General features: G+C 38.7%; 1 protein-coding gene across 3 annotated transcripts in view; it reads right to left on the reverse strand.

Annotated features, from left to right (window-relative positions):
• PDS5A (PDS5 cohesin associated factor A) overlaps positions 1 to 15,286 on the reverse strand; it is a 159,849-nt gene that overhangs the window by 105,970 nt on the left and 38,593 nt on the right. For all 3 annotated transcript variants that reach the window (XM_039468201.2, XM_074396027.1, XM_039468202.2), the window contains exons 3-7: positions 8,666 to 8,869; positions 7,169 to 7,255; positions 6,528 to 6,625; positions 3,125 to 3,251; positions 823 to 903 (exon numbers count right to left, since the gene is read on the reverse strand). In XM_039468201.2, the coding sequence (XP_039324135.1) occupies positions 823 to 903; positions 3,125 to 3,251; positions 6,528 to 6,625; positions 7,169 to 7,255; positions 8,666 to 8,869 (597 nt within the window). The remainder of the gene's footprint in view (positions 1 to 822; positions 904 to 3,124; positions 3,252 to 6,527; positions 6,626 to 7,168; positions 7,256 to 8,665; positions 8,870 to 15,286) is intronic.

Genomic DNA, 15,286 nt, shown 5'->3' on the forward strand with positions numbered 1-15,286 from the left:
TTTTTGTATTTTTAGTAGAGACGGGGTTTCACCATGTTGACCAGGATGGTCTCGATCTCTTGACCTCGTGATCCACCCGCCTCGGCCTCCCAAAGTGCTGGGATTACAGGCTTGAGCCACCGCGCCCGGCTTAAAGCTTTTTTTTAAAACTATTACTATATAGCAACTATTAAAGAGGAATAAACAGTAAGACTTTAGAAGAATGACCCAGAAGAGACAAAGAGGAAAATATATAAAAGAGAGAGACCCAAAGATAAAGATGTAGAGAGGTCGGGCGCGGTGGCTCACGCCAGCACGTTGGGAGGCGGAGGATGGCAGATCACCTGAGGTCGGGAGTTCAAGATCAGATTGACCAACACAGCGAAACCCTGTCTCTACTCTAAATACAAAATTAGCCAGGCGTGGTGGCGCATGCTTATAATCCCAGCAACTCAGGTGGCGGACGTAGGAGAAACACTTGAACCTGGAGTCAGAGGTTGCGGTGAGCTCAGATAGTGCCATTGCAATCCAGTCTGAGTAACAAGAGCGAAACTTCGCCTCGAAAAACAAAACTAAAGAGATCAGCATATTGGGAAGACAATGAAATAAACATAAATACAAATGCAGATCAGGGGATGGGAGTTGTAGACAAGTATTCTTAAAATAACATCCACCATCTTGTGCCCTTTAAAAACAACATCATGAAGCTTATGCTGCATTTCTCTAACCTTGGTCACATCTGGACAAAAAGCTTTATTATTAAGCTAAATAAACTCGTATGTAAGAGGTTCTAATAAATTAGTACAATGAATTAAGAATTTTAAAAGATACAGAAATACATACATTGGCAATGCATGCCTCAATAGTCTGGACTGTTCTTTTCAACAGCACTTTTGCAAGGTCAAAGGACTGTTTATTTAAGTTCTGAAAAATAATAAAAACATGAAATGTTACAAATGAATTTGTTAATTTGTGAGACAGTAACATTAGAACACTGCAGTCTTCAAATCTATAATAAAAAAAGAATTTTCCTTGACTAAAATACGAAATGAAAATAAAAATAACTTAATTCTCTTCAAGGTTTTGCCAAATATCCTCTAGTCAAGTGGTCTCAATTGCAGAAGTTGCAAACTAAACTGATTTACTAATCAAAAACTTTATAAAAGGGATTAGTTAGCAAAAGCACACCCCATATTAAGTTTTAGTAAACTCAAAACAGACCTAATGTTTTTTGGTTTTGTCTGTTAACCAATGTAAACTGACAGCTACATCGTGTATCCTAAACACATACACTCCCCAATCTAACACAACATGCTCAATTATTTCATTGTTTAATAAATGTGTGCTCTGAAGAAGAGCAGACCTGCTAAGTGTTCCCAAAAAAGGGGGTCTTGGTCAATTATATTTTTGGAATGCTGAATACTATGCTCCCTCTTAAAGAGCCCCAACATACTCAAATAAATTAAAGGATCTGAGAAAAACTGTAGAAAACATATTTGATTTTTTTTAAATGCCTGAAAAGGGAATTGTTTTGAATAATGCCTATTAACATTGCTATATATCTTGAAGTTTTAGATCAAACAGATTAATTTACCATCATCTCACACCTCTTCCAGAAAGGGGCTAGGAAACCCTAAACTCTAGGTAAGGGTTTAGCAAACTTTTACTATGAAGGGTTACATCGTAAATATTTTAGGTTTTATGGGTCATGCAAATCACTGCTATGCTACACAACACTGCTGTTGTAGCATGAAAGCAGATAAAAACAAAATGAAAACGAATGAACATGGCTGAGTTCCAATAAAACCTTACTTACATAAATAAGCAATGGTCCAAATTTGATCAACAAGCCACAGCTTCTTGACCCCTGCTCTATACTTTTATTTCATTGGCAAAGGATAAGATTTGCTTAAAATTAAGTTAACATTTCTATTTCTTAAAAGAAGTCATTTCCTACTACTAATAAAAATGTTCTCAAGCCAGCTGTGGTTGCTCATTCCTGTAACTTCAGCACTCTGGGAGGCTGAGGCAGGCAGATCACTTGAGCCCAGGAGTTTGAAAACAGCCCAGGCAACATAGGAAAATGCTGTTTCTAAAAACAACTTTAAAAAAACATTAGCCAGGTATGGTGGCACATGCCTGTATTGCCAGCTACTTGGAAGGCTGGGGTGGGATGACTGTTTCAGCCCAGGAACAAAGGTTGCAATGAACCATGATTGTGCCACTGCACTCTAGCCTAGGTGACAGAGCAAGAGCCCATCTCAAAAACAAACAAACAAAAAAAAATGCCATGGACCTACTTACCTAGTATATAAAAACCAAATATACTGTCTTAACCTGCCAAAATATGCTCTCCTTTGCCACAGACTCAGAATTTTTATAAACTACAAATTCATCTGCATAAAATGCAAATAATAGAGTCAAGAGAAGAATTTCAAATTAATTATATCTTTCTGTGAATGAGTATAACTAGACAGATTTTTCCTCTAATGTCTGGTAACAGGTTACTGAATCATTAGAGAAAAAGAAGAGAAGGGCAAGTATCAACACTGGGGTAGGCTTGAGTAGAGCCCAGTGGAGGAGCTTGAGGGCAGCCAAGCCCTTCAGTTTCTTAGGAGGACCTGGTGGAAAGAAATAGATAAAGGAAATGGAGAGGAATGATACACCTCTGAATCATCCCATCCTTTCCTTCTTAACATTAATTACATAGCTTCTGCTTCTGCCCAAATCTTTTTCTGAGAGTACCTAAGAAAAAGGCACAATACAGATTCTGAAAAGAAATCCAAATTCCTATGTTTCACATCTATGTTAAAAAGAGGAAATACATTTCTTTTCCAAACAAAATTAACCAAAAAGACAACATCCCTAACCCCATATAATTCTCAAGACTATTTGTTGTGAATACAAAATATTTTCAGTTTCCAAAAAATAACACCTAAATGAATAAAAATCTTACATGTTAATCAATATGTTTTGTAAAAATAATAGCCACAAGACTAATGTATGTTAATCTATTTTATTTGAGGTGGAGAATGATCATGAGAACATTTACATGTGATTGCAAATGGCCATAAAAAAACTGTTCATTCTTATGTGTACCATGACTGTTAAATATTAATCTTTAATATATTCATACTTTACAGACCTTATGTGCAGGAATGAGGTTAATAAGAATGGAGTCCAATAATTCTTGAGTAACTCCATCACCTTCCATGATGATAGAACTCATCAAATCTAGCATGTGCATTTGTACCTTCTTATTGTGGCTATTGCTATAAAAAAAAAAAAAGAAAGAAAGAAGTAGTAGGAGGAGAAGGAGGAGGAGGAAAAGAGAATTCAAGCTTCCAAAAAGAAAATTAAACTTCCTAGTTTAAAACAACAATCTCACATTTAAAAGGTTTTCACTTGAGGGACGGTACCAATAATGGCAGAGGAATTTTGGCTGCTCTATTTACTTTCTACTTTTGTTGACTATTAACTACAACAGTTGTAAGGTATGGTTGTATTTTATATAAACAAGACCAACCTAGCTTCTAATAAACCATATTTTCTTCAATTCACATTTTTTTAAAAAAGCAAAAAAAAAAAAAGGCCAGGCACAGTGGGTAATGCCTGTAATCCCAGCACGTTGGGAGGCTAAGGTGGGTGGATCACCTGTGGTCAGGAGTTCGAGACCAGCCTGGCCAACCAACATGGTCAAACTCCATCTCTACAAAAATACAAAAATTATCGGGACATGGTGGCAGGTGCCTATAATCCCAGCTGCAGAGGAGGCTGAGGTGGAAGAATTGTTTGAACCCAGGACGCAGAGGCTGTAGTGAGTGCAGTTCGTGCCACTGCATTCCAGCCTGGGTGACAGAGTGAGATTCCACCTCGAAAAAAAAAAAAATAAAAATAAATAAATAAATAAATAAATAAATAATTTTAAAAAGACCTTTAAAATAAATTAAGTCTCTATACAACTATGATTCCAAGAGTAAATTAAATTCTACCTAATAAAAACGTCAAGTTTGGCCTGGGCAACGTGACACAACCCTGTCCCTACAAAAAAGTTAAAAATAGTCAGATGTGGTGGTGTGTCCCTATAGCCCCAGCTTCTCAGAAGGCTGATATGGGAGAATCACTCGAGCCCAGGAGGTCAAGACATCAGTGAGCCATGATCATGCCACTGCACTCTAGCCTGGGTGACAGACCAAGACCCTATCTCAAAAAACACACAAACAAAAAAGTCCACTTTAAAGAAAGGACACTTTTGCTTACATGCCCCAGATTTTTAAAGGTGATAAAATTTTAAGGAAACAGCAAAAAAAGTATATGATAATAAAAGCAGACATTTTTTTCAGCTCCCACACCTTAGGTCTTAATAAATTCCTCACACTAAGATAGAAACCTGTTTAAACACCACCAAATGTATAAGCCAACATATGCAATTCTTGCTTTATCCTTGCCACTAGAAGGTTTAATTCACCAATACTGAAAATCAAAAGTTTCATCTAAAATGCTTTCCAGAACTAGAAGGTTTTTCTGAAAATGTCATCCTAGTACCTCTCAAAGAATTTCAAATGTACAAATGCAAAATCAATGAAGTATAAAATATAAGGCCAAAAATCAGTTTCAAGTGTTTCCAGTGAGGCCTGCCCTTTCTTGCTACTTTTGAACGTAGTCAGCATATGAAGCGGCCTGGGCTGGCCTCCTGAATGGATGAGACATTCGACCCAGTTCTATCACTTTAGTCCACCTCAGCCAAAAGCCAGGTATCCTGCCAACTGACTACAAACACAGGTGCAAATCTGCTCCAAATAAAATCAACTGCCAAGCAGAATCACGAGCTAAATAAAATGGTGGCTGTCTTAAACTATCAAGTTTTAGGTTATTTTGTTATGCGGCAAAAGCTAACAAACACAGAGGTAAGGTTTATATGTTCTATCATTTACTTAAGGGCTTACTGCTAGTCAATTGTCTCTGGAAGCTTTTTCTCATGCAGTCTTTCTACAAGCTTCTATCCTTATGCCAAGCTGGAGTGATCCTTTCCTGCTTGTTTCAGGTAATGTCTAATCCTACCATTTCATCTAAGGAAAAGGAAAATATGATATAGCATTCATAAAAATCTGCGGAAAGCTCTGGAAATGTGCTGTTCAATATGCATGCCATTAGCCACATGTGGCTGGTAAATATGTAAAGTATGAAGAGTGTCCCATGCTGAAATGAAAATACTTTTTGATACAGTAGAAAAAATAAAATATATTATCAAAATAAATTTCACCTGTTTTTACTTTCCTATTAATGTGGCTACTAGAACACTTTTGTGAGATATGTTTGTATATAATGTAATTCTCTGGAACACATCTCATAGCAGTGCTTGATTTACTACACAAAAAAACAAACCAGGCTGAGCATGGTAGCTCACACCTGTAATCCCAGCACTTTGGGAGGCTGAGGCAGGTGGATCATTTGAGGTCATAAGTTTGAGACCAGCCTGGTTAACATGGCAAAATGCCATCTGTACTGAAAATACAAAAATTTTGGCTGGGCGTGGTGGCTCACGAGGTCAAGAGATGGAGACCATCCTGGTCAACAAGGTGAAACCCCGTCTCCACTAAAAATACAAAAAAACAAAACAAAACAAAACAAAATAGCCGGGCATGGTGGTACATGCCTATAGTCCCAGCTACTCGGGAGGCTGAGGCAGAAGAGGTTGCGGTGAGACGAGATCGTGCCATTGCACTCCAGTCTAGATAACAACAGCGAAACTCCATCTCAAAAAAAAAAAAAAAAAAAAAAATTAGCCAGGCATGGTGGCACACACCTGTAGTTCCAGCTACTCAGGAGCCTGAGGCAGAACAATCGCTTAGACCTGTGAGGCAGAAGCTGCACTGAGCCAAGATGGTACCACTGCACCCCAGCATGGGTGACAGAGCAAGATGCTGTCTCAAAAAAAAAACAAAACCAAAAATCCCACACACCAAAACAGCAACAACAACAACAACAACAAAACAACAAAACAACAAAACAAAAAACTTGGGCTAAAATCAGAGTTTGATCCTCCTGCCCAGCAACTGGTCCCTGGGCAAGCCACTATACTTCCTGGCTCTGGACTAGCCTCCCTATTTCTAGAGAAGGCCAACTTAGGGAATGTTTAAGGTTTTTTCCCTAAGTCTAGAATAAGAAGTAGTCAGTTAGTGAGCTTAAAAACTGAGATATTATGTCTCCCAGCACTAATGGTACATATAATCTGCATAATTTCTACCTCATAATTTAATGTTTCATTATATTAATAAAGGGTTTCATATGATTTGCTTTACAAACATATGTGGCTGCCTCTATTAGATAGTAAGTTTCTTCAAAACAAGAGCACCACTTTACACTTCTCTACTAGTAGTATAAGGACAAAGGCAGTGTTCAGAAAACAGGAATTTTACTTTTCCCTTCATGTTAAGTCTTCTAATGAAAACGATTCCTTGTAACTCTGAAGTATCTTAGTGTACAAAGAGCATACAATATCTGAATATATAAATAAAAAAACAGAAATGCTTAAAAAAATAACTTACTTGATCACTGAGAAGAGAGTCCTAAAAAGCTGAATAAAAATTTCATTGCAATCTTCCAATTCAAAGCAGATGTTATATGATTTAACCCAAGCTAAATTCTTAAATAAACAAAAATAATTATTGAAGTATATATATATATACAGAATAGTTACATAATAAAAAGTTCAGTATAAACTAATTTTTAGAATTAGAAATACATTAAAGTCTATAAAGACTCAACATATCAAATTTTAAGTGTTAAATTAATCACATACTCTGACCTTGAAAAAGATATATACCTGATGGCATCAATTTTCTCAAACTGAAAATACTCAATATTTTTGGGTTGGTAGATATATTGCATGCAAAATTTAAGAAACAGTGAAAAATCTGTTTTTAGATTAGAAAATAGTAAAAACAGAGAGATACAAATAAAAGGTATATTTTCAAATAATCTAGTTTTTCCATGAGAATATACTTTATCTCTTCAGGATAGGAATAAAAATAAGACATTTTCCTTATGAAATGTAAAAGACATTTTATTATAGGCTTTAAATAAAACACAAAGACTCATTTTACATTACAAAGTTAACATGAAGAATTTGCTATCATGTGAAATAATGTAATCGTTATTAAATAAATTATTAAATAAGTTATTTTACCTCTAATAAATAAAAGTATCTATTAAACTGTGGACTCTTTGTATCTTCCAAACCTTTTAATTGTCTGGTAATAAACAAAAATATGTCCTGTTAAAAAAATAAAATATATTAATTTAGACACAAATACTTTTCTTTCAAAACACACTAACAGTATGTAAATATATTATCTGTGTACAAACTACAATAAAGAAAATTCTCCTTTAGATGAATGTCTTGGAACTGGCCTAGTCCATTTTTCAAAATGATTAAAAATATCCAATCAAATAAAATTATACTCTCTAGAAGCAAAAATAAAGACAGTTACTTCTACAAATCTTTAGGCTTTTGTATTCAGGAGGACCATAGGCTCTATATCTCATTATCTTTTCTTCTACTATTGAGCTTTCACTTTACTATCTCTACTTTACATTGTGGCAAAAACTATCTTCATGTTAAGGAGTTGGATATGAGTCTTTCCATTACTATTTCCTACACGTAAATAGTAATTTTTAGCTAATACTTTTGATGTTGATGTATGACTATGAAGTTGTATGTGAAAAAAGGCAACAGACTAGTCCAATGGTTCTATGTTTCATGATGATAGTCTTTCATTTCTTAATAAGTTTTATTTAGAAGTTTCAACTCACAGTAGTATCAATACGATACAAAATGATTTGGGGGACTATTTTTAAAGAAAGCAGTCTAAAGGATTAAAATTTGCCAAGAATAAAATTATTCAAAATACAAAATCTGCTCAAATGATCAATGTAAGAGTTCTACGAACATTTGAACAAAGGCAGAATGACGCCGGGCGCAGTGGCTCAAGCCTGTAATCCCAGCACTTTGGGAGGCCGAGGCGGGTGGATCACGAGGTCGAGAGATCGAGACCATCTTGGTCAACATGGTGAAACCCCGTCTCTAATAAAAATACAAAAAAACTAGCTGGGCGTGGTGGCGCGTGCCTGTAATCCCAGCTGCTTAGGAGGCTGAGGCAGGAGAATTGCCTGAGCCCAGGAGGCGGAGGTTGCGGTGAGCCGAGATCGCACCATTGCACTCCAGCCTGGGTAACAAGAGCGAAACTCTGTCTCAAAAAAAAAAAAAAAAAAAAGGCAGAATGACAAAGATAAGCATACAGTTTTGCATGCCGAATAACTTATAGGAGAAAATAGTCAGATGACTATGTAAATTCTGATATGCTATGGTTTTAAAAAGTATCATTAATCTGCTATTTGTCCCTGGAACATAGCCATCTGGGCTTTTGTGATGAATTAGCCAGAAAATTGGATTTGAGCATATAGGAACTAGTTTTGAACTACACCTTTCTATGCCTCAAAACAAACAGCTCAGTCGTATGTGAAAATACTGACTGAATGAATAATTTTGCAACTTACGACATACTCTTAAGATGAAGAGACTAATATGAAACTTATGTTCATAAAGTATAAAAATGAAAGTATACCTTCTGATCAGTTGTGAATGAAAAATACAATAAAATGATTTTGTAAAGACTATATTTACCTTAAGTTTATCATGGGAAGTATATGGAGCTTCTGGGGCATAGATACGAAAGATATCAGCCAAACAACATGCTACAAGGAGACGCACATCTTTATTGGGGTTCCTGAGGAAGAATTCAGATGCAAGATGCAAGGCTAGTGGGAGATACTGCTGTTTTTCGTCTTCTGAGTCCTGATCCATATCCATAAAGGTTTTCACTACCATCTGTAAAAATGTTCAAAAACACAAAATAATCAACTCCTGGTATTTAGAAATCAGTGGAGGATGTAATTTTAAAAAAAGAAAGAAAGAAAGAAAAGAAAACCATCTCTATTAGCAACCTGTGGCCACCAGACGGTTCACCGTTAACTTTTTATAAATCTTCATTTAAGAATTTCAGAAAAGATCACAAGCATGAAATGGCTAGTCTAAAAAACTCGTAGGCATCACTTTCTCAATTACTTATATACACATTATCTGCACTAGCACCTCATTTATGAAGAACTTAAGACTCTTATTACTCATTTTATATGTATCTAGCCCCGGTACTTCCTGGCCCCATATGGACAATAAAATTCATTTGGTATTTGGCAACATCATTGATTATGTTTCTTTTATATTTTATTATTAAGAGTGCCTTGTTTAGGCTCCTTAAAATTGCTATTTCATGGTTTAATGAATTTTACACTTCGCAATAAAAAGTCATTTTCCAGTCTGGACAACATGGCAAGACCCAGTAGAAAATACAAAAAAATTGCTGGGTATGGTGGCATGTGCCTGTAGTCCTAGCTGCTTGGGAGGCCGAGATGGGGGGAATCCCTTGAGCCCAGGAGGTGGAGGTTGCAATGTGCCAAGATCACACCACTGCACTTCAGACTAGGCAACAGAGTGAGGCACGTACTTAAAAAAAAAAAAAAAAAAAAAAAGAGGCCGGGCGCGGTGGCTCAAGCCTGTAATCCCAGCACTTTGGGAGGCCGAGGCGGGCGGATCACGAGGTCAAGAGATCGAGACCATCCTGGTCAACATAGTGAAACCCCGTCTCTACTAAAAATACAAAACATTAGCTGGGCATGGTGGTGCGTGCCTGTAATCCCAGCTACTCAGGAGGCTGAGGCAGGAGAATTGCCTGAACCCAGGAGGCGGAGGTTGCGGTGAGCCGAGATCGTGCCATTGCACTCCAGCCTGGGTAACAAGAGCGAAACTCCGTCTCAAAAAAAAAAAAAAAAAGGTATTTTAAAATTATTTTAATGCAGTTGTATTTCTGATTAAAAGATTTAATTATAATTAACCTGCTGTTACTTAGTTCTAAAATTAACCAATGCATACTTTAGAATCATCATAAAATGCAAAAAAAAAAGAAACAAATTAAAGAAAAATCCATTAATTTCTCAACTCCAGAAATTACTATTCACATTTATATGTACTTTATGCTAGTCTGTTTTCTCTGTAATTATGCAAATAACTATAATTCTTTATTTATGTATCAAATCACAGTAATTTCCTCAAATTTTAAAAATTATTCTCTACTTTTAAATCAGTTTATTTAATTTGTGTGATGGTTAATACTGAGTGTCAACTTGATTGGACTGAAGGATGAAAAGTATTAATCCTGGGTGTGTCTGTGTCCATGCTGCCAAGAGATTAACATTTGACTCAGTGGACTGGGGAAAGCAGATCCACCCTTACCAGCTTCCATAGAATATGAAGTAGGTGGAAAAATGAGGGGGGGGGGGAGGAGTGTGAGTGTGAGAGAGAGAGAGAGAGAGAGAGAGTGTGTGTGTGTGTGTGTGTGTGTGTGTGTGTCTCAACATGGTAAGACCCTGTCTCTACAAAAATATTAGCTGGGCATGGTAGCATGTGCCCCATATATATATCCTATTAGTATCCTATATACATCCTATTAGGGAAGAAAGAGGGTGCGTGTGTGCATATGTTCCTATTAGTTCTGTCTCTCTAAGAGAACTAGGACTAATATAATCTGTTGACCTTGTCAAATATTGAAGCTATATTTTTATTTTGCCAAGATTTTTTTTATCGTAAGTGTTACATTTTATTATTATTTTGAGACAAAGTCTTGCTGTGTTGCCTAGGCTGAAGTGCAGTGGAGCGATCTCAGCCCAATGCCTCCCAGACTCAAGTGGTCCTCCAACCTCAGCCTCCCAAGTAGCTGGGACTACAAGCATGTGACACTATACCTGGCTAATTTTTTAAAATATCTGTTGAAGCAACAGAGTTCTGCCACGTTGCCCAGTCTGGTCTTGAATTCCTGGGCTCAATCTATCTGTCTGCCTCAGCCTCCCAAAGTGTTGGGATTATAGGTATGAGTCACCATGCCCAAGCCTATTGTGTATTTTTTGACACCTATTGAAATAATCACCTTTCTCCCTAATTCTGTTAATATAGTAAATCCCAATGGCTGATTTTCTAATTTTAATCCAAGTCTGCATTCACAAAGTCTAATTTTACTAATTTTAGTCCAAGTTTACATTGCTAAAATAAAAACAACTTGGTCATAATACTTTAATGTATATTTTATATGCTATTATATTTTTTCCTTTATTTTTGAAATCACATTTTAAAAATCTGACTTATAGGCCAGGCGCGGTGGCTCAAGCCTGTAATCCCAGCACTTTGGGAGGCCGAGGCGGGTGGATCACGAGGTCGAGAGATCGAGACCATCCTGGTCAACATGGTGAAACCCCGTCTCTACTAAAAATACAAAAAATTAGCTGGGCATGGTGACGCGTGCCTGTAATCCCAGCTACTCAGGAGGCTGAGGCAGGAGAATTGCCTGAGCCCAGGAGGCGGAGGTTGCGGTGAGCCGAGATTGCGCCATTGCACTCCAGCCTGGGTAACAAGAGCGAAACTCCATCTCAAAAAACAAAAAAGAAAACAAAAAATAAAAATCTGGCTTATAATTTCTTAAGACAACCATATTATGTTTTAGTAGTAAATTATACTGGCTTGAAACAAAATAAGCAGTGATCCCTCTTTTTTCTATCAGAGTATACTGAAAATTTGATAGTAAGACTGGTTTTATTTCTTCTTTAAATATTTAGGAAAGTATAACTGATAAAAGAAGGAATCTTAATGAAAATGAGAAAATATTTTGAACTGAATTATAATGAAAATATGAACGACCAAAATTTGTGGGATGCACTTAAGAGCTGTACTTAAAAAAAATTTATAATCTTTTTTTTTTTTTTGAGACACAGACTCACCCTGTCACCCAGGCTGGAGTGCAATAGCGCGATCTTGGCTCATTGCAATCTCCGCCTCCTGGGTTCAGATAATTCTCCTGCCTCAGCCTCCTGATTAGCTGGGATTACAGGCACCCGCCACCACATCCAGCTAATTTTTGTATTTTTAGTAGAGTTGGGATTTCACCAGATTGGTCAGGCTGGTCTCAATCTCCTGACCTCATGATCTACCCACCTCAGCTTCCCAAAGTGATGGGATTACTGGTGTGAGCAACTGTAGAAATTTATAATCTTAAATGTGTATCTTAAAATTGCACCTGGCAGACCGGGCGCGGTGGCTCAAGCCTGTAATCCCAGCACTTTGGGAGGCCGAGGCGGGTGGATCACAAGGTCGAGAGATTGAGACCATCCTAGTCAACATGGTGAAACTCCGTCTCTACTAAAAATACAAAAAATTCAGCTGGGTATGGTGACGCGTGCCTGTAATCCCAGCTACTCAGGAGGCTGAGGCAGGAGAATTGCCTGAACCCAGGAGGCGGAGGTTGCGGTGAGCCGAGATCGCACCATTGCACTCCAGCCTGGGTAACAAGAGCGAAACTCCGTCTCAAAAAAAAAAAAAAAAAAAAAATTGCACCTGGCAGAAATTTATAATCTTAAATGTGTATTTTACAAAAAAGAGAATGATCTATATTTCCATCTCGAGAAATTAGATAAATCCAAAGAAGCTAGAATCGAGGTTTGTGAAGCAAAAGATAGAGAAGGGCTGGGCATGGTGGCTCGCACCTGTAATCCCAGCACTTTGGGAGGTCAAGTCAGAAGGATGGCTTGGGCCCAGGAGTTCAAGACCAGGGTCTGGCTCTGTCACCTGGGCTGGAGTGCAAGGGTGCCATCTCAGCTCACCGCAACCTCCACCTCCCAGGCTCAAGCAATCCTTCCACCTCAGCCTCCTGAGCACCTGGTACTATAGGCACACACCACACCTAGCTAATTTTTGTACTTTTTTTTGTAGAGATGACATTTTGCCATATGTTGCCCAGGCTAGAATGTATTTTTAAACTACTGCTGGCTGGGCGTGGTGGCTCACGCCCATAATCCCAGCACTTTGGGAAGCCAAGGCGGGTGGATCACGAGGTCAAGAGATCGAGACCATCCTGGTCAACAAGGTGAAACCCCGTCTCTACCAAAAATACAAAAAAAAAAATTAGCTGGGCATGGTGGCGCGCACCTGTAGTCCCCGCTACTTGGGAGGCTGAGGCAGGAGAATTGCTTGAACTGAGGCGGAGGTTGCAGTAAGCCGAGATCGCACCATTGCACTCCAGCCTGGGTAACAACAGCGAAACTCTGTCTCAAAAAATAAATAAATAAATAAATAAAAATAGCTGGGCGCAGTGGCTCAAGCCTGTAATCCCAGCACTTTGGGAGGCCGAGGCAGGTGGATCACGAGGTCAAGAGATTGAGACCATCCTGGTCAACATGGTGAAACCCCGTCTTTACTAAAAATACAAAAAAAAATTAGCTGGGCATGGTGGCACGTGCCTGTAATCCCAGCTACTCAGGAGGCTGAGGCAGGACAATTGCTTGAACCCAGGAGGCAGAGGTTGCGGTTAGCCGAGATCGTGCCATTGCACTCCAGCCTGGGTAACAAGAGCAAAACTCCGTCTCAAAAATAAAAAATAAAAATAAATAAATAAAAATAAACTACTGCTATGTAACAAAATACCCCAAAACTTAGTGCCTTAAAACAGTAACATGTATTTATCATATGTGGTTCAAGAACTTAGTTAAGTCATGTGGGCCTGGAATTTCTCAAGAGACTGTACTTGGTCAAGGCTGCAGTCATCTGAAGGCTTGACTGGGTGTGCAGGATGTGCTTTGAAGGTAACTCATTCTTATGGTTCTAAGTTGACACTGGCTGTTTATTAAAGTCCTCAGTTCCTCACTACGTGGGCCTTTCCAGACGTCTCCAGTGAAAAGGCAGTTAGTTTTCCCCCAGTGCAAGATCCAAGAGAGCAAGTCTGAAGTGACAGTCTTGTATGACCTAACCTTGAAAAGAATACACTGTCACTTCTATCATAGCCTATTCATTACTCAGGTCAGCCCGGTTCAGTGTTGTAGGGAACTATACAAGGGAGTAAATACTATACAAGGAAATAAGGTTCATTCAGGGCTATCTTGGAGGCTGACGACGATACAATGCCTTCTCATATGTACACTTTGTATAGTCTTCTCCCATGATGACTCTGGATTTGGCCATGTGGCTTTTAGTTTTTTTTTGTTTTTTTTTTTTTTTGAGACAAAATCTCACTCTGTCGTCCAGCCTGAAGTGCAGTGGCACAATCTTGGCTCACTGCAATCTCTGTCTCCCAGGTTCAAGCAATTCTCCTGCCTCAGCATCCCAAGTAGCTGGGACTACAGGCGCCCGCCACTGCCTCTGGCTAATTTTTGTATTTTTAGTAGAGATGGGGTTTCACCATGTTGGTCAGGCTGGTCTTGAACTCCCAACCTCAGGTGATCCACCTGCATCAGCCTCCCAGAATGCTGGGATTACAGGTGTGAGCCTCTGTGCCATGTGACTTATTGTGACCAAAGAGACATCAAGACACAAGAGCAGGCCTGATAAACATTTGCCCATTGAGATTGCAATGCTCCCTATGGGAATGTAGCCACCATGCTGTTAGGAATCCCAGACAATTCAAAAGAGAGGCCGTGTATATCACACAGACTACATGGAAGAGAACTAAGGTGCCCTAATTGAGCTGCCATTTAAATTTAGCCACAAGAGTGACCCAGTAGAAGCAAAGTAGAACTTCATAAATACACATAATGAAGGGGAGAAAACCTGTGGTGGCTGTGAAGGTCCTGATGCCATGTATGTCAAACTGATTATCTTCTGATGGTCATGGATTTATTGTAAAAAGAGGACATGCACTAACATGAGGAACAAAAAAAAGCCATGTTGAAACCAGGTGCAGTGGCTCATGCCTGTAATCCCAGCACTTTGGGAGGCTGAAGCAGGTGGATCACCTAAGGTCAGAGTTTGAGACCAGCCTGGCCAACCTGGTGAAACCCTGTCTCTATCAAAAATACAAAAATTAGCTGGGTATGCTGGCAGGCACCTGCAGTCCCCGCTACTTGGGAGGCTGAGGCAGAAGAATCGCTTGAATCCAAGAGGCAGAGGTTGCAGTAGGCCAAGATCAGGCCATTGCACTCCAGCCTGGGTGACAAAAGCAAAACTCAGTCTCAAAAAAAAACAAAAACAAAACAAAAAAAGTATGTATGTATCGTCAAGAATGGTGACTTGCGCTTATAATCTCAGCTACTTGGAAGGCTGAGACAGGATGACAGCTTGAGCCCAGAAGTTCTAGGCTGCAGTGAGCTATGATCATGACAATGTACTCCAGCCTGGTGACAGAACAAAACGCTGTCTCTGGAAAAACAAATA

The sequence above is a fragment of the Saimiri boliviensis genome, chromosome 3 (genome assembly GCF_048565385.1).
Source record: "Saimiri boliviensis isolate mSaiBol1 chromosome 3, mSaiBol1.pri, whole genome shotgun sequence".
Lineage (NCBI taxonomy): Eukaryota > Metazoa > Chordata > Mammalia > Primates > Cebidae > Saimiri > Saimiri boliviensis.